At 43.9% G+C, this 18,992-nt stretch overlaps 1 protein-coding gene across 2 annotated transcripts in view; it reads right to left on the bottom strand.

Annotated features, from left to right (window-relative positions):
• LOC106553070 (sodium- and chloride-dependent betaine transporter) overlaps positions 1 to 18,992 on the bottom strand; it is a 99,236-nt gene that overhangs the window by 42,989 nt on the left and 37,255 nt on the right. For both annotated transcript variants that reach the window (XM_087722939.1, XM_087722940.1), the window contains exons 3-6: positions 17,810 to 17,944; positions 14,424 to 14,564; positions 8,554 to 8,632; positions 5,441 to 5,573 (exon numbers count right to left, since the gene is read on the bottom strand). In XM_087722939.1, coding sequence (XP_087579065.1) covers positions 5,441 to 5,573; positions 8,554 to 8,632; positions 14,424 to 14,564; positions 17,810 to 17,944 — 488 coding nt within the window. The remainder of the gene's footprint in view (positions 1 to 5,440; positions 5,574 to 8,553; positions 8,633 to 14,423; positions 14,565 to 17,809; positions 17,945 to 18,992) is intronic.

Below are 18,992 nucleotides of genomic sequence, written 5' to 3'. Positions count from 1 at the left end.
GTCAGATTATTGATGCTTCTCCCCCCAATTTTAAAACCATGGTCATCTTTTTCCAAGTCCACTTCCCGTCATAAATATTCAGAATATAGGTTGAATAATTAAGGGGAGAAGGTGCAGCCTTGTCTCACACATTTAGTAATCTTGTGTCTTCCTGACTTGTATATAGGTTTACCATCAGGACAATGTGATGTCCTGATTTTTTTTAAAGCACATTCTACAACTGAATGTGATCCATATAATCAATGCTCTTTTCATCATCAATGAAGCACATAATGACTTTTTTATTTTTTATTTTTTTTTGGCTTTCTCAATTACCCAGTTGCATTAGAAATGACGTGCCACATTATTCCGTCTTTTCTGAAGCCACTTTGAACATCTGTCATCTCTTTTACCATGCAAGGCTTGAATCTGTTTTGGATTATCCTATTATTTTCTAATATGTGAAATTAAGAATATTGTTAACACTCTGTTAAGCCTTCCCTTTTTGGATATTGGAATGTAGATTGACCTCTTTCAATCTGGGAGCCAATATGTTATCTTCAGAATTTGTTGGCATGGGTTTTTAGAACATTTATTATGCCTTCTTCTATTGCTTGGTAGTGGATCTGGCTATTTGAGAGACCGCCTTCTGCCGATTACCTCCCTCCGTCCCATCAGATCGCATAGAGTAGGCCTCCTCCGAATTCCATCCGTCAGTCAGTGCCGACTGGCGACTACGCGGAGGAGAGCCTTCTCAGTTGCAGCTCCGACGCTATGGAACAATCTATCCGTGGAGATCCGCACCCTCACCACCGTCCAGGCCTTCCGCACAGCCCTCAAGATCTGGCTATCCCGTCAGGCCTGGGGATAAGACTTTACTCTCGCCCCTCCCGAATGTTGAATGAATGTTGGGTTTTTATTGCTAATTATTTCTATTCACATTTTCTTTTTGCGTTTTGTCCCGTACTCCCCTCCCCTATTATTGTAAGCCGCCCTGAGTCCCCTCAGGGAAAAGGGCGGCCTATAAATGCTTAATAAAATGAAAAAAAAAATGAAAAAAATGCTTGCCACGTTTCAATGAACAGAATGGGACAACTGGCTGAGGACAACTCATCACGGCCAACTCGCCACAGCCAACTCTTGCTGCAGGGCAACTCACCATGGCCAATTCGTTGTGGGACAACTTCCCGCAGGACAATCTAACAATTCAATTTAATTATTTAAAATAAATAAAACATTGTTTTTAATGTTTGCCATCCACATTTCCTTTTGTGCCTCCTTTTGCATCCTTTCTTTAATGACACTAGCCCACCATTTCTTTGATATCATTGCAACCCTTCTCTCGCAGCAAGTTATCCCGCGGTGAGTTAGCCACAGATAGTTGTCCCGTGGCAAGTTGGCTGCAGCTTGTGTGAGCAGCGGGGTGTTCTAGAGATGAAGAAACTTGCTTCCCACTTAGAAGGTTCAGAGTTCAATCCTAGGCAATGGCAAATGTTTCTCTATTAGGGCGCAAAGAAAAAAAAATTTGCTGTGAACTCTGCGTAGGCGTCAGGAAGAGCATGTGGTCAGTAAACTCTCAGCTCCATTCAGTCGCCCCAACTCCACCTTTAATCCACAAAGGGATTAAAGAGTTCTTAAAAGAAAAAAAAATTGTCAAGCAATGTGTTCATCAGCCCTCTCCTCTCCACCCAATTTGAGTCTGGTCTCTGTTCGCAGGGGATTTGCAGATTTGAGTAAGAAGAAGGAAGGAATAAAGGAAATTAACATCAGTATCTCAGTGAATATGGCCCATTTCAAATAATAAATAAGCAAATGAATGAATGAATGTTGCCATGTGAAAGTCTCTCTTTGTCCTTCCAAAAGAAATAGCACAACCTATTTTACATTATGGAAGTGCAACAGCTTGTGTTACCCAGCCTACAACAAGAGCATAATGGAACTGACAGAATGGTGAAATGTTCAATGTTGTTATAGCAGTACATGATGCAAGTACATTTTGAAATCCATATGCTTGATATCCGTGTTTTCCTGGAATCAATAAAAGCACGTTCTTTTCCCTGAAGAGTATTCATTTGCATTTTCTTAATTCAGTGTAACTTTAATGCAATGCTAATTTAATCAACCGATGCTTTCTATTACCACTGGATCCTATAATGTAAGTAGCCAAAGTGGGAATATATTTATATTCCACGCTATGCATTTTGGCTTTCAATTAAGGAATATCCGTTAAGGTCTTGAATTTCCTTTATCTGATTTATATTTCTCATTTCTATCCTGGTAAATACCAACGTGTCTTAACAAAAAATGTTAAATGAAATCGAGAATTAAAAAGTTAAATACACAGATTAATATGAATATTAATGTAATAATTAAAAGTTGGGAAAGAGCTGTTACTTTTTTAAGTTGGGAAAGTGGAGACTTCCGATGTAACTTCCAAGAAATGTGGATCATAATCTTGGGGGGTGGGAGGGGGGGCAAATGCAAGAGAAGACTACTGTATGTCCTGCTTGCCAAAATGATGGGCCTCTAGCAATGATGGGGGTACAGTCTTTTAATAATCAGACACTTTCCTAACTGCAAATGTGCTCCTAACCATTCATAGCTTTAAAAATTAATACCAACAACTTTAATTCTGCCTAGTAGGAATTGGCAACCAATGCCACTTAGGGATTGGTTAGCAGTGCAGCTGTGGATTTTACAGCAACTGCAACTTCCACATACTTTTCAAGGAGAGACCCATTTGATCTATTTCGGGAGTGGGCTGCTACTAGTTCGCTTGGGTTCGGGAGAACCTATAGCTAACGTTATGGCAAGTTTGAAGAACATCCAAATCCCACTCCTGTCTGTCCCCTCCCCTCCCACCCTGCCCCTCTCCTCCCAGGAGTCTCCATGCGGGCTGTTTTGGATGTGAGATAAGTGCAAGGCCCACACAGAGCCTCCAGGAGGGTGGAAAATGGGCCTCCCTGCCTCCTGGAAGTTCCTCCGGAGCCCAGGGGAGGAAGTTTTTGCCATGTCAGAAGCTCGAGGAAAGCCTCTGGAGCCTGGGGAAGGCAAAAATGCCCCCCCCCCCCGCCACCCTGGTACAGGAGGCGGTCTAGTCCACACCCACCATGGCCACACCCACCATGGCCACACCCACCATGGCCACGCCCACCCAGCAACTAGGCAGAGAACCTGTTGCTGAAATTTTGGAAGCACACCCCTGATCTATTTGCAGTAGTCAGATTGGCATACAATCAAAGCATGAACAAATATTGCCCAACCCAACAAGTTCAGATCCAGTTTCCTATTTATCTACAAGACCTCTCTCTTACCCAGGGGTAACGTCAGCTTGTTTTCTTCATCTAGCCTATTATTAACTTAGGCAACGTTCAAATGTATGAATGCTTCACTGAAATTGAATGGAACGATGCAATACTCCAGGTGACCTCTTCCAGTCTAGACTATTAAGCTCTGCTCTTCCATAGAACACCAGAGGTTAACAGTCTAAAGATTAAACAATAGTTTCCCAACATTACTAAAAAGGGGCCCAACAGGAAAGAAAGGAATTATTGTTAACAACATTCCTCAAAACCAGTCTTACAAATGAACTAGGCCAATGATGGCCAACCTTTTTGGCACTGAAAAGGGAGTACATAAACCCAGAAGAGGAGCTGCCTGGGGTTATGTGCATGCCCAAAAATGAACTTCTGATTTCTGGCGCATGCATGTGCGCTGGCCAGCTAGTCTTCCAGTTACTGGTGCACATGCGCATGCGAATTTCAGCTAGCCAATGCGCATGCTCATGCCGGAAAACAGAAGACCAGCTCTTTAAAGTTTTCGGCACTGCCGCATCAGGGGTGGGTTTCAACCGGTTCACGGCGGTCCCTGCGAACCGGTTGGTCACCGAACCCGGAAGTAAGTAACTTCCGGGAACGGCGAAGCCCCCCCCCCACGCCCGCGCGCGCCCGCACCCGCTCCTTACCCAGTTTTGACGAATTCTGCGCTTCCACGCATCCGCAGGATGCATACAGAGCCTGCGCGATCCTCCAGGAACAGCTGGAGCATCGCACAGACGCTAGTGCGCATGCGTGCACCACGCGTGTGCATGCGCGTGCTGCACGCGTGCACGAGGACGCCACATGCATGCACGAGGACGCCGCCGGCCTCGTTCCAACCGAACCGGTTGGAACGGGGCAAGAAACCCACCCCTGTGCCGCATGCACCAAGGCCGGCTGATCACCGCACACACATGCGCGCCAGAAACCCGGAAGAGGAACGGGCAATGCCGTGCATGCCAGGTGACATGGCTCCGTGTGCCACTTTGGGCATGTGTGCCATAGGTTTGCCATCACAGGACTAGATGTATCATCAACAATAGTAAGTTTCTAATATTAGCCACTTTAATGGCTCTGGGGAATCCAGAAGCTGGAGGCCTTTGATTTCCAACAACTAGTAAAATCTAGAATAAGATGGTTCTACAGGAATTTTACAGACCTATTGATACCTCAAATGCTGGTATATCTGCCCTCCACAAATTTTCCTATGTAGTAACCATTGTCACCTCCTATTGAAAAAATTCTCACAAGTGAATGCACTAATCTTGAAATTAATGTAGGTGTAAGCTACAGCTTTTGACCAGGCAATGTGAGCCAACTATGGACTAGGTCCATTTTTTCAGCCTGGAGTCTCTCCCATATGTGGGATTATAGTTCCTATCACTGTGTACCACACTATTGGCTGTGATGGGATTTGTAACCTGAAACATTTGAAGATACAGAATTGAGGAAGGTTGATGGCAATGACATTTTTTTTGCAAAGTTATTGCTATAAGAATTATGGATGGGGCTCTAATTTGCACTTTTTCCCAGGTCTTAATGTCAACTAAAATGGATCAAAGTATTTCTAATATTCCCACTCCACATAAGACATGCATATATTCCAGTGGTGGGTTTCAAAAATTTTTAGAACCTCTTCTGTAGGTGTGGCCTGCTTTGTGGGAGTGACTTGCCGGCCATGTGACCAGGCTGGGAGTGGCCAAGTTGTGAAATGTGATGAAACTCACTTAACAACACTCTTGCTTAGCAAGAAAAATGTTGGCTCAGAACTCTGGCATTTGAAGCACACAAGTCTTAAAGCTGTCAAGTTACAAGACCCTTGCACCCCTAACCTTTTAGAGAGAAAAAAACCCAGGGGTGTTCAAACCTGACCGCTTTATGACTTGTGGACTTCAACTCCCAGAATTCCTCCTCTCGTTCTTCATCTTGATGATGTGCGGACGGGCAGGGGGAGGGAGCTGGAACCGGTTCTAAACGGCACTGTAGATTTGTGGAACCTCTTCTATAGAAGAGGTTAGAACTGGCAGGAACCCACCCCTGGTATATTCCATGCATACTTTTATCCTGCTACTCTCCGATGCAAGAAGAGTGACAGGACAGAGCAAATCAATTTATGCATTAACCAAGCATAGGGTAACTCCTACTTTGCCAGAGGATTTGACTCCTTTCCAGATGCAAAAATAGCAGATGATCCAGGCCAGCAAGAGGCAGAGAGCCAACTCCCAGCGCACAGTGCCCAGATCGTGAAGGCCTTCTGTTATTTTCAGCGTTCGCCTCCTGAGGGGACAGATGAAAAGATGGAGGAGGTGAGGCATCTTTCTGCCAGCAACTATTAACCCTTCATACCTGCTTCCTTGACAGCTTTTCCTCATTAAAGGTCTTTAGTTTAACTTGGTCATTGCAGGATAGACACAACAGTATCTGTCAGCCCAGAGGTGTCAAACTCAATTTCATTGAGGGCTACATCGGGGTTGTGTTTGACCTTGGGGGGTGGGGTGGGGTGGGGGGAGAGCTTGATGTCACTCATGTCGGGGGCACCTGTAGTGGCCTGAGTGCTCTGCCAGTGAAAATGGGCTGCCACACTTTCTATTATTCTACTATGCATTTTCTATTATGGGAAAATGGGAGAGGGGGATTGTACAGAGTTAGATGCGATGTAGCCATAACAAAATTCTTTCTATAAAGACAAATCCTTTGTCTTTGCACCTCTGCACCTGACCGGAACTGGATGGGTGGAACTACCAGCATGGCAGTGGAAGACTGGATCATGTTATGGAATTGTGGGTGTGGGGCAAGATCTTGAACTTTCAACTGGTTGGGGAAAACCAGGAAGCTTTCAGATTTGGGTTTTCCCAGATGTGCCAACATGGCTCTCTTAACAAATTGGCACTTTGAGCAATACTTTGTCTTGGACTCTGATTTACTTTTGGATACTATTTGGAACCCTGACATACCCCATGGCCCAGATCTGGCTCCCAGGCCTTGAGTTGGACACCCCTGTGTTAACCCTTATTGTAAACTATAATAACAGAATCTTAAAAGTTTGAAAGCTCTTTTGCCCCTTTTACTTTCCAGAAGAGGGTCCTTTCTGAGATGTTCCCATGCCAACTTTCCTTGTGTGGACTGAGATACCTTATGCATGATTATTCTCAAGGCTGTGGCTCTTCCTCCTGTCTCCCAAGGTCATTCTCACAGGCAGTTACTCTGTCTTACTAGAATAATGATAGTTCTGATAGTCCTTGCTATCCAGACTAAAGGCTTCAAATCAGTGGTGGTATTCAGCCGGTTTGGACTAGTTCAGGCGAACTGGTAGTGGTGACCTGCGGGTGGGGTTACCTGTCTCCCCCTGGCGCTATGCTGTCCTATTTAGCCACGTTTTCTAAACTGCATGCAAGCAGCGTGTGTGAGCAAAGTGTATGTGCAGAAGGCCACGCACATGCACAGAAGGTACATGCGCTCACAGTTCGGTGCGCAGCGAACCAGTGGTAAAATTATGTGAAGCCCACCTCTGCTACAAACTATATGGTCTTTATTGGTGACAGAGTGTTGAGGGAGAGAGAAAATGTGTTGACGATACTGATAAGCTTATGGATAGACAATGGCATGTATTTCCCAGTTGCCTTCATAAATTTAGGCACTTTCCCCAGAAATTAATCAATGACTTAATTCGTTTGAGTTAATCACATGTATGTTCCTCCTCAAAGAGACAGTGGGGCGGGTGGGGGGAAAGCAACATAATATTTATACAGTATAGTTTGGCACTATGATTGAACAGGAAAAACTGTTCAATGTTTGCATTATAGATATTTTTTGAAATCCCAAATCCTACGAAGTATTTCATTTAGAGCCTACCAGTTGTGGGTTTGTAACAGTTTCACTACCGGTTTGCTCTCTCCGATACTCTCTCTCTCTCTCACGCATGCAACACTTCTGCACATGCGCAGAAGCATCCGGGCAGGTAGACGGAGCCTCCCGCCACTGCCACCACTGGTTTGGCAACCCACCTCTGGAGCCTACTGCTATTATCATGTCACCATCAGGTTGCTTCCCTGCTGTTTGTTTACCTTCTCTTATTAATCTAACTATTTGGATTTCTCTCTCTACTATTCTCAAAATAGCCTCCTTGCCCAGCCCTCATACTGCAACTGCAGTGATATCTGAGCTCGGGATAAAAATGTGGCAAATAATTATATAATAATGTCTATCAACAATTTACATCCCTCACATTATTTTAGAGGCTTTATTTCTGTGAAGATGCTGTCCAGATGTTTAGGATGGTAAAAAAAAAGCTGGTAGGAAGAGGAAAAAAGCAACCATCAATTGCAGATGATGTGGAATGCAGTACTGCCATCTTGATATTTTTTTAACCATCCCCTGCAGACACCTCTGGGAAAGTGGATATACTGTAGATGTATGCAATGCCTGCTTTTTCCCTCATGACCTCAAAAAACCTCATAAAACTGAGGATGAACCAGGGGTGAAATCCAGCAGGCTCTGGAGAATTGGTAGCGGAAATTTTGAGTGGTTTGGAGAATTAGCAAATGCCACCTCTGGGTGGTCCCAGAGTGGGATGGGAATGGAGATTTTGCAGTATCTTTTCCCTGCCACGGCCACCAAGCCACGGCCACCAAATCACTCCATGCCCACCGAGCCACACCCACAGAACTGGTAGTAAAAAAAATGATTTTCATCACTGGGATGAACCCCATGTTTTCCCCACCTGTATCGTGTGATCCTATTCATTTCCTTCCCTTTGAACTTCATCAAGGCCAGATCTAGATATACCATATTTTTCGGAGTATAAGTCACATCGGAGTATAAGGCGTACCAAGGTTTTGAAGAGGCAAATTAAAAAAAAAGCTTTTGCGCTCTGCAGACCTCCCCAAAACGGCCTGTTTTTCACACAAAAAAGGGGCATGAATAGCCTTTAGGAGGCTTGTACAGTGCTCCGGGGGGGGGGGGTGTTTAAGAAAAGCAAAAAATGTCCCGTTTTTCGCTCATTTCTGCCCTCCCCAGCCCCCAGGAGCAATCTGCAAGGTTCCTAAAGGCTCTGCACAGCCATTTTGGTGAAGGGAGCGGGGTTTCAGGAGGCAAAAAAATGCTGTATTCCATGTATAAGACGCACCCAGATTTTCAGGCTCTTTTTTTGAGGAAAAAGGGTGCGTCTTATACTTCGAAAAATACGGTATCCCCTCTAAATCCTAGGGAAGTGATTTAGGGAAAGGAAATAAATAACCCAAACAATTGACATACGTACTCCCAAAACTCGATAACTGGAGAGGTGGCGTTAGTATTATTCCCAGAGTCGGAGACATTCAGAACCTCCACACAAAACTCTGCCAGGAGAAAGAGAGACATATGTAAGAGTAGGAAGAGATCTTGAACATCAAATGATCCAACCCCATAACCGTACAAATCTCCAAGGCGTTTAGAACATCCATTCAGGAGCCAAACTGTCGGGTGTGACACAACAACCAAATATAGGACTGGTACAGACTCCAACCGATAGTTCAGACTGCAGAAAAAACAACTGCAACCAACCTGGTTTCTATAGAAAACCTGTATAGTGTGTGGGCCAGAAGGAGGGCTGAGAAGATATCTGCAGGGCGCTCACATCCTGAGAATAAACTGTTTCAATTCCTTCCCTCAGAAAGTACTATAGGGGATTGCAAGCCAAAACAACTAAACACAGGGACGGTGTGTTTTTCTCCTCATGCCATCCCTCTTAAGGTAAAAGTTCCCCGCACTTGTGTGCTAGTAGTCATTTCGGGCTCTAGGGGGCGGTGCTCATCTCCGTTTCTAAGCCGAAGAGCCAGCGCTGTCCGAAGACGTCTTTGTGGTCAGGTGGCTGGCATGACTAAATGGCAAAGGCTCACAGAGCGCTGTTACCTTCCCACCAAAGTGGTCCCTATTTTTCTACTTGCATTTTTTACGTGATTTCGAACTGCTAAGTTGGCAGAAGCCGGAACAAGTAACGGGAGCTCACTCCATTACGCGGCACTAGGGATTCAAACCGCTGAACTGCCTGAACCTCTGATTGACAAGCTCAGCATCTTAGCCACTGAGTTACTCTTACTGAACACCTAATTCTCTCAGTGCTGCTTAATGTTTATTAACCCATATACTGTGGCTGTGACATTATTACTTATCCTTATTATCTTCTTTACTCCCCCTTTTATTGGCCGTATTATTCTTATTCTGTTGCTTTGCATAGACCTGTGATGGTGAGCCTATGGCATGCATGCCACAGGTAGCACACGGAGCCATATCTGAGGGCACATGAGGTGTTGCCCTGTCAGCTCCAGCACGCCCCAGCTGATTTTCGGCTTTCCGGAGGGTGCGGGTATTGTGTACCAGGACCTTGGGTCGAGCCGAATAACTGAGGCGGAGACGGGAATAAAGAGGCTAACAAGTTTATTCCCTAACAGTACAGGCTAACAATAAAGGAACCGGCTTCAGACAGGAACGACAGCTGCTCGTTTGGACAGCTCCCTTTTTATACCCGGAGCTGTCAAACGACCAGCCAATCAGCTGTCGAGTAACTCCCGCTTAAAACAACTTTTATTGAGCATGCTCAGAACGTGACAGAGGGAAGGCCATTTTTCACCCTCCCCAGGCTCCAGGAAAGCATCTGGAGCCTGTGGATGGTGAAAAACAGGCCCAACAGGCCTACCAGAACTTCCAGAAGCCCGGGGAGGGCGAAAAACAGACCAATGGGCCTACTGGAACTCTGGAGGCTTCAGTGAGGCCTGTGTGCATGTGCGGAGTAGAGGGAGTGAGGGGGTTGTTTGCGCATGCCCGGGGGGGGGAGGGCATCGCATTATGGGTGTGGGAATGCGCGTGCCCTTTTTGGCACCTGAGCAGAAAAACATTCGCGCTTGGCCAAATAAAGTACTCAATTCAATTCAACTTTGCTGAGATGCTTTTAGCAACATAAATGTTTCGGCTCCAAGAAAACTGACTCTGAGAGAGACCCTGAGGCTTTATTAAAACATCCATCCTTCCTTTTATTGGATTCCTCCTGTCTGGGGCTCCCGAACATGACATGGCAGTTCCTCAAACATATATGAATTCCAGATGTCTGTGGAATGCAGATTGTTATCAAGTCATGCTGACTGTTGTAATTTAGGATTGCAGGCCCAAACCCCTTCCTTCCTCTTCACATTTGCCTCTCTGTGTACTTTCTGTCCCCCACACCCCTTTTCATGGATGCAGCTGCCCCAGAGAGCTGTTTGAAAAAAACAACAACATCTAGTGCACCACTAAAGCATCGAGGAGCGTTAGATAAATAAGAGGATGAGAAGATATTATGGAAAAAGTGTGACTAATGTAGAGAAGAAAAAGCAGGAGAAAGGTCATGGAAGCACAGCGCAGGCTGTCAAATATTCTGCGTACCTTGCCTTTAAGGGGCTTGGATGTGTAAACCGGGAGGAAGGATTGAGTAGCCAAAAGGGAAAAGTTTTAGTTTGGGTGTCAAAATGCTATGTTGCAAGGAAGTTGCTTCTAATAAACAAGTTGTACTAAATCAATTTAATCAGGCAAATGCATGTTGCTACAGAACCAAATGTTACTATTTTGATGAAAGAATAACACTGGTCTTTATTTCTCTTGGGTAGAAAATGATGGACCACATAAAAGAGATGGAACTGACACCGGATCAACATTCTATATTGCTAGAGTCTCTTGCCTGCGTTCAAAAGGTCAACAGTTTGGCACTTATTTTTTATTTTATTTGTTTATTATAGCAGTAGACTTAGCAGTAGACTTATATACCGCTTCATAGGCCTTTCAGGCCTCTCTAAGCGGTTTACAGAGAGTCAACATATTGCCCCCAACAATCTGGGTCCTCATTTTACCCACCTCGGAAGGATGGAAGGCTGAGTCAACCCTGAGCCGGTGAGATTTCAACCGCTGACCTGCTGATCTAGCAGTAGCCTGCAGTGCTGCATTTAACCACTGCGCCACCTTGTTATATTTTCATCCAACCTTTATTATTTAATAAGTAACTCAAGGAAGCAGATATATATCATACTCCTTCCTCCTCCTATTTACCTCACACAATGACCACATTATGAGGTGTGTTGGGCTAAGGGAGTGTAACAGCTAGGACTAGAATTCACAGTCTGCTTGGTTTTTAGCTCAAACTAGCTCTTTTCAAACCCAATGACTTGACAAATTAAAATTCAGGTATGTTTACCTGTAAAGGTAACTTTTGGTTATCTAGTTCAGCATGGGTAGGAGAGGTTTGCAGCGTGAGACCTGGGAAAATTGAACGGAAGGGTTATATCATTACATCTAAGCTACTTCCAGATGCTTCTTCAGAGAATGTAGTTACTGATATTGTAGGATTCTTTGATAGGATTCCAGTGGGTTACCATTGGGCTACAATGTTGATTGACTCTTATAAGTGACCAGAAGTAGCTTGGGTATCATACTTCAGCAGGAATGACTGAATTGGCCTGTTGCTTTTGATAGGGAAGGAGTCCTTCTCTAATAATGGGAGGCAATTTACTTATGAAAAGGTTTAGCAAAGAATAAAATTACAGAGGAGGGTGTCAATGTATTATTATCAAGCAAATGGGAGACAAACATGTTTGAAAGATTCAACAGAATCTGAAAGACAGACTACTTACAGCAAAGTTATAAGGAAAAAGTTAGGAAAAGTTGATTATGGAACATTAGCAATTATATGCCACTAGCCGATAACCCGGTGTTGCCCAGGTATTCATTTATATGGGGGGAAATGTCCAGACCAAATGTAATGTCTAATTTTGGATTTTCCCCCTTACCAGAGGGAGCCCCCTTGTGGAGTACTGTGAAGCTGTTACCATGTGCAATATGGCACAACAGGCTGTATCTTAACAGAACACACACCCCGATGGATGTCTTACCCCCATAGTATTTCCAGAGAGTAAATCATCTGTGTACCAAGTTTGGTTGAAATTGCTTGAGGTGTTCCAGAGGTAAACACACCCACACCCACACACCGAGAGAGAGAGAGAGAGAGAGAGAGAGGGAGGGAGGGAGGGAGGGAGGGAGGGAGGGAGGGAGAGAGAGAGAGAGAGAGAGAGAGAGAGAGAGAGAGAGAGAGAGAGAGAGAGAGAGAGAGAGAGAGATTTACATATAGATAGATTGAATAATACAGAGAAGTATTGCATGGAAGCTCTGGTATTAAGAAGACAAGATGGTGGAATGGTCATGATGCAAGCCTTCCTTGTATCAATCATCATCATCAACAACAACAACAACAACAGAGAGAGAGAGAGTGGGTGCAAATACATGGAAGAGAGAGACCAGATGAATGTGGCTGGCTCAGAAGATCAAAGCCAGATGCTGACTAAGGAGAGCATATGAGGAAAAGAGTGGAAAAGACATGAGAGAAAATTTAAAAGTATACAGGTCAGTGTGGTGGTGCTGAGGGTTAGAAATGTAAATGTGATTGATGTGTAAATATTTTAAAATATAGGTACTAGAGATAAAAGAGATACCGAAGTAGATGTATACCCTTTGTAAATGTTTTAAAAGAAATGGGTTTCATACTGTTTACAAACTGTTTGATGGATTTTGGCGGGTAGAATGCTTCCCACTCTCCTATGAAATAGGGATGTCCACAGAGAAAAAGGACCATGGCTGCAATCTTGACTTTTGACACACATCCTATTTATTATTTAATTAATCTTTATTATTTAATTAAGCAGGAAGTACGGGAAACCAGGTTGGCCAATCAAATCAGAAAAGCTTCACAGGAGGTAAAGTTGAACGAAATCAATGACAAGTTGAAGCTGAAAAATGGCCAGCCCAAACAAGGCATCTGCCAATTTGGACAAAGCATTGGGTTATGTAACAGCTGAGTCATGCCATGTTATGAAGAAGAGAAATGTACCCTCTCTCTTTAAGGAACTTGAAAGAGTAAGCCAGCAGGAAGACAGGAGTAGCCAAAAAGGAGGTTTGGGTGTTGAAGTACTACACTGTGTGAGGAAATTGCACCAGATAAACATTTTTGTGAGGTTTATTACTGCCTAGGGGACACAACAGAAACACGGGAGAACGCATAATGTTGCATACCATCGTGTAAATTTCTTCCTTTGCTAGGACTCAGCTTAATTTCTAGTGGTGCCATCAATGAAGGACTTGGAAGTTTTAGATTCCCTTTGCTAAAACTAGCTAAAGGATTCCCAAGTACAGCAAGATTGGGTACTTACTTTTCAAAGGAAATGAAGTGTCCATTGCTACCATCTCTGGACAATTCACTGCGACCAACTCGCCACAACTAACTTGACCTGGCCAACTCACTGTGGCCAACTTAACTGCGGCCAACTTGTTGTGGGACAACTCACCACAGCCAACTTGCTGTGAGACAAGAAATACACTAATATCAAAGAAATGATGGAATAGAATCGTTACAGAAAGGATGCAAAAGGAGGGACAGAATGAAATGCGAATGGCAAAAATTAAAACAACTTTTTATTTACTTTAAGCAATCAAATAGAATTGTCAAATTATCCAGCAGTGAGTTGTCCCGGAGCAAGTTCACCATGGTGAATTGTCCTATGGTGAGTTGGCCACAGCAAATTGGCTGTGGCAAGTTGTCCCATTCCCCTCTGAGAAGCCAACCCCTCTTTTACAACACTAAATCTGGGATTTAAAATTATCTAATTGCCCTCCTGCCTCCTAGAGATGTGTAGAGAAAAGGCTGACTCCAGAACAGAAGTAGGAGGTGTGTCTACAGTGGGACATAAACATAAACATCTGGTTGCATAAGGAATTTGTTTTCTAAGTGGAAGAATGCCAAGGCTGTTCAGTTTCAAGAAGTGCACACCCCACATATGTAACACATTTACTGAGTCAGAGAGGGGAAAAAAACCCATAACATGTCATTCACCTAAAGTAGTGCTTCCTAAACTTGACAACTTTAAGATGGGTGGACTTCAGCACCCAGAATTCCCTAGCCAGCTGGCTGGGGAATTATGGGAGTTGAAGTCCACCCATCTTAAAGTTGCCAAAGTTGACCATCACTGACATTTCATAAATCCATTCGGTTTTGTCACTCAAAGCCAGTAGATGTACTGATATTACTGTTATTATTTGCTGCAGATAGTTGCAGGCATGGGTAATTCATGCACCTACCTGAGTTCCAGTAATTGTTGCAATTGGACCAGGGCAATACAGGTGAGAAGGAGTTAAAGAGGTAAAATAGGGCCCAAGACAGTATGACAATGTAATAAATATTGAGATAGGATTCAATCACTTGTGAAGCATATCCAATTCCTGAAAGAAAAGACAGGTGTGAGTTAAATCAGGAAATGGGAAATGTGCAACTTGATTCAAGGAGTGTTGATTAGAGCATAGATGGACTCTCCGTCATTTTTAATGATAGGACTGTACAGAAGGTGTGTTTACATAAAACATCAATCCATGGACAATCAAAGTGCGGTTTGTTCAATTAAGACTTTTCTGGGTTCCATGTTCAAAGTGAACCAACAAGGGTGTCAAACCCAATCACATCATGGGCCAGATCATAACATATCACAATGGTTTTTGCCTTAGCGGAGCCAGGGGATGTGGCCTGCGCAGGCTGTATCAAGCCCACAGATTGTCAGTTTGACATTAGCAATACTAGCTAGTTATGCTAGCTAAAATTGATATCTTTTGGACAACGTCCAAGAGACAATAAGATTCCTCCCACTTCCCCTCCAAGGTCAGGCATAGAAGTTGAAGGAGGAGGAGGAAGAGGAGAAATCCAATATTGGTTTTGACAGCTTTGTTATGAATTTTTGGAAGCAAAACTCAGTGCAGAGTTTTTTTTTAAAAAAACAGTGCAGTGCCCTTGATCTACATCTCCAACGAAATTGTTAGATTGAGCATTGTTGATGAAATATGTATTTATCATCACATGCAGTTTGGCCTTTAGATTGGTCATGCGTCACAGCCCAAACTTAGCTCTTGTTTGGAATATGTACAATGGAAAGCCTGTGGGATGATTTAACTCTTCTTTGCTGAAGTTTCTGGATGCTAACAATACATGAGACAAAATGGAAAACAGTAGATTCGGTCTATGCAATGCAGCAGTGGGATTCCAAATCTTTTCCTACCAATTCTATGAGAGAGCGCTTTGCACACACGTGCGCCTAATGCTTGCTTTGTGCGCACGTGCACCACTCAAAGACCACCCTCGGTGTCAACGCTGGTGAGCTGAGCTGTTGTTTAGCTCTGCTGAGGTGTGGCAATCTGCTTTGCCGCGCGAATCAGCTGAGCTAAAAAAATAAGGGAATATAGGACGGAACGGCGTGGGTGGAAGGAGAGGCCAACCAGAGGTGGTATTTGCCAGTTCTCTGAACTACTCAAAAGTTCCGCTACCGGTTCGCTAGAACTGGTCCAAACTGGCTGAATACCACCTCTGATGCAATGTAAGCTATGGGATAAGAACTGTACTTTCACACTGTTTCATTGCACCGTCAACTTAACCCAACTTAATTTAGCCCTGCAAGTTTAGGGTGCAGGGGTTAGAGACCTTGTACACTTATTCTTTTGAATAAGTGAGCTGCACTGGCTACCTGTTGATCTCTGGGTGCACTTCAAGGTCCTACTCACCACCTATAAAGCGCTCCATGGTAGTGGATCTGGCTATTTGAGAGACCGTCTTCTGCCAATTACCTCCCTACGTCCCATCAGATCGCATAGAGTTGGCCTCCTCCGTATTCCATCCGCCAGTCAGTGCCGACTGGCGACTACTCGGAGGAGAGCCTTCTCTGTTGCGGCTCCGACACTATGGAACAATCTCCCCGTGGAGATTCGTACCCTCACCACCGTCCAGGCCTTCCGCACAGCCCTCAAGAACTGGCTAGCCCGTCAGGCCTGGGGATAAGTCTACTTTCGCCCCTCCCGAATGTCGAGTGAATGTTGAGTTTTACTGTTTAATTTACTTTTGTTCACACCTCTTTTTGTATTGTCCTACACTCCCTTTCCCCTTTGATTGTAAGCCGCCCTGAGTCCCCTCAGGGAAAAGGGCGGCCTATAAATGTGCAATAAATAAAAAATAAATAAAAGAATTCTTTTCCCCTCCCTAATTTATAAGATGCCTTATTGGTTCCGCTTTTGACACCACTCTGAATGTTTAGGCTGGCCCAATTTGGTTTAAAAAGAAATCTGCAATGATGCAGCAATGTTTCTATCAGGACATTTTTCAAAGACCATAGTCCAAAATACCACTTTCAGTTTGGCACGATAGATTTTTGGGAGGGATAAATGTCATAATCTGTGCTTTGTTTGCACCAACATGCATCATATAAATAAAAGGGTTTTTAAAAAAAAACAAAAAAAAAACCTATCAATATGCATTTGGGAAAAAACTTGCTTTTCAAAAGTATTTTATGAAGTTGTTTGTAGAGCAAAGCACTTAAGCTCATGCACAATTTATAAACTTTGGTCACATTCTGTTGGCTGACTTCCTTACAGTTGCTCTCATTAGACACATTCTAATGCGGATGATCTCTGTTGTATTTCTGCCAGCGCTTCTCATTTTGCTGCATGTGATAGACCCAATGAGCACCCTCCCATTCTATTTCCAGCAGCCAATTGGGTTGGCCTTTGAATTGTGCTTAGCACGGGTTATAATCCATCACATCTGAAAAACAGCAGAAGACTTAAGGAATGCTGAACTGTATGAGTAGCAAAAATAGGAGAATGGAGAAGGAACAGCTAAGAAGCTCTATCTGATCCAGGAAGAATGAGTTGGGGGACAGAGTGGAGGAGGAGCCCAGTACTCAGCTGCGTGTCCTAGAAGTAGAAATGGCCGGCTGTACGATGTGGGGATTTTGCAGTAACCTTCCCCTGGAGTGGGGAGGGAATGGAGATTTTACAGTATTCTTCCCCTGCCACGCCCACCAAGCCACACCCACAGAACCAGTAGTAAAAAAAAAAATGAATCCCATCACTGACGCAGACTCTGATTTGCTGGCTGGCTAGAAGGAAAAGAACTGTGTGCATAATTTAACATAAATAAAATCTAACTCTTCCAAGAGAGAATGAACCTCTACTCAAAAAGTTTTCAATATCCAGCTGCTTCTTGAAAGAGATGCCTTCACAAATCTACCCCAGTCCATAATTTGCTTTGCTGCTGCTTTCATCTAAATCCCATCACTGGACATGTTTAAAAGTAATCACCGGCATATCTCTTTGTTTTGATTCCAGATTCCTTTTCCAAGTATCTGCCCTTGGCTTTCTCCAGCATCCTGGACGTGTTCCAACTCTACAGCATGCCTTGTCCTAGTCCCTCCCAATCTGGTCATTTCTTTAGCTCTCTCTTTGGTTAGGCAACACTAATTCTACCTCCAACAGAGAATCTCAGGATGACTCACACTTTTATCTTTGAGGCTAGGATGAAACAGGTGCACTGTCAGCATTTGGCCCTCAGCCATGCCCTGTGGCTAGGAAACTCAGAGGGAATCAAATCAAAAGGTACACCAAGTTCTTGATGGAAAGTTACCACGATCTCTGATGTACCACCAACGTACCTTCAAAGATAGGGCAGATCTTTCTCCAGGCAGTGATTCCTCCTTGACTGGTGTATTGTCCCAAGGCTGTCTCCAAGAGGAAGACTGGAATTCCACAGATAAAGAGGAAGATGGCATATGGAATTAAGAAGGCCCCTGTTGGTAACAGAAAGGCAGGATAGGTTAGTGGAACAAATCTAATTTGTTAAATGTGCTTTCAAGAAGGGAAAAAAGAACATTTTACATTAGGGTAATTATGCATAAAGGTAAAAGGTAAAGGTTCCCCTTGCATATAGGCGCTAGTCGTTTCCAACTCTAGGGGGCGGTGCTCATCTTCGTTTCAAAACTGAAGAGCCAGCGCTGTCCGAAGACATCTCCGTGGTCATATGGCAGCATGACTAAATACCGAAAGTGCACAGAACACTGTTACCTTCCTACCAAAGGTGGTTCCTATTTTTCTACTTTCATTTTACATGCTCTCAAACTGCTAGATTGGCAGAAGCTGGGACAAGTAACGGGAGCTCACTCCGGTATGCTGTGCTGGGGACTCGAACCACCGAACCGCCACCTTTCTGATCAACAAGCTCAACATCTTAGCCACTGAGCCACCGCATCCCTATTTTATAATTATATAATTATGCATATTTTCCACTAAAGTTTTGCAGCACTTGTCAATTTCTATCCCCAAAGGTATTTAAGAGCAGGTGGACTACCAATGTCGCAAAGGTGCTTTTGAAAAGGTAAGTTTCAAAAGCAGTTACCTTTTGAAAAGCACCCTTGGGACAACCATGACCTGGATGGTTGAGAATCTCCACAGACATGTGGTCCAAAAACCTAGCACTTCTTTGCAGCTTTTTGAAGCACCCTGCTTTTTTTCCAGAATTGTGCAACTAGGACATGTTCTGCAAGATTCTTTCCAAATCTCTTTTTGGGAATTGCATCTGAAGCAACTGCATACCCTTGTTTATTAATTGAATCTATGTATTGCCCCTTGTCATTGTTTGAGGCAACTCTAGGTGGCAAAAATGTGACACAAATTCTTGTATCAAGCCAAGAGTAGGCAACTCAAGGCATTCCAGATATTGCAAGGCCTTGCAATACTGTTCTTCTTTCCAAGCAGGTCACAATTCCTAGGAATATTGGTAGTTTCTGTTCGTTAACGTCTGGGGTATCACTCGCTGTTTATCATTAAATCAGATCCTAA

The sequence above is a fragment of the Thamnophis sirtalis genome, unplaced genomic scaffold (genome assembly GCF_051295495.1).
Source record: "Thamnophis sirtalis isolate CommonGarterSnake01/CBP01778 unplaced genomic scaffold, rThaSir2_p1.2 scaffold_9, whole genome shotgun sequence".
Taxonomy (NCBI): Eukaryota; Metazoa; Chordata; class Lepidosauria; order Squamata; family Natricidae; genus Thamnophis; species Thamnophis sirtalis.
Note: the sequence above shows the minus strand (reverse complement) of the source record. Positions and strands in the feature narration are given on the sequence as shown.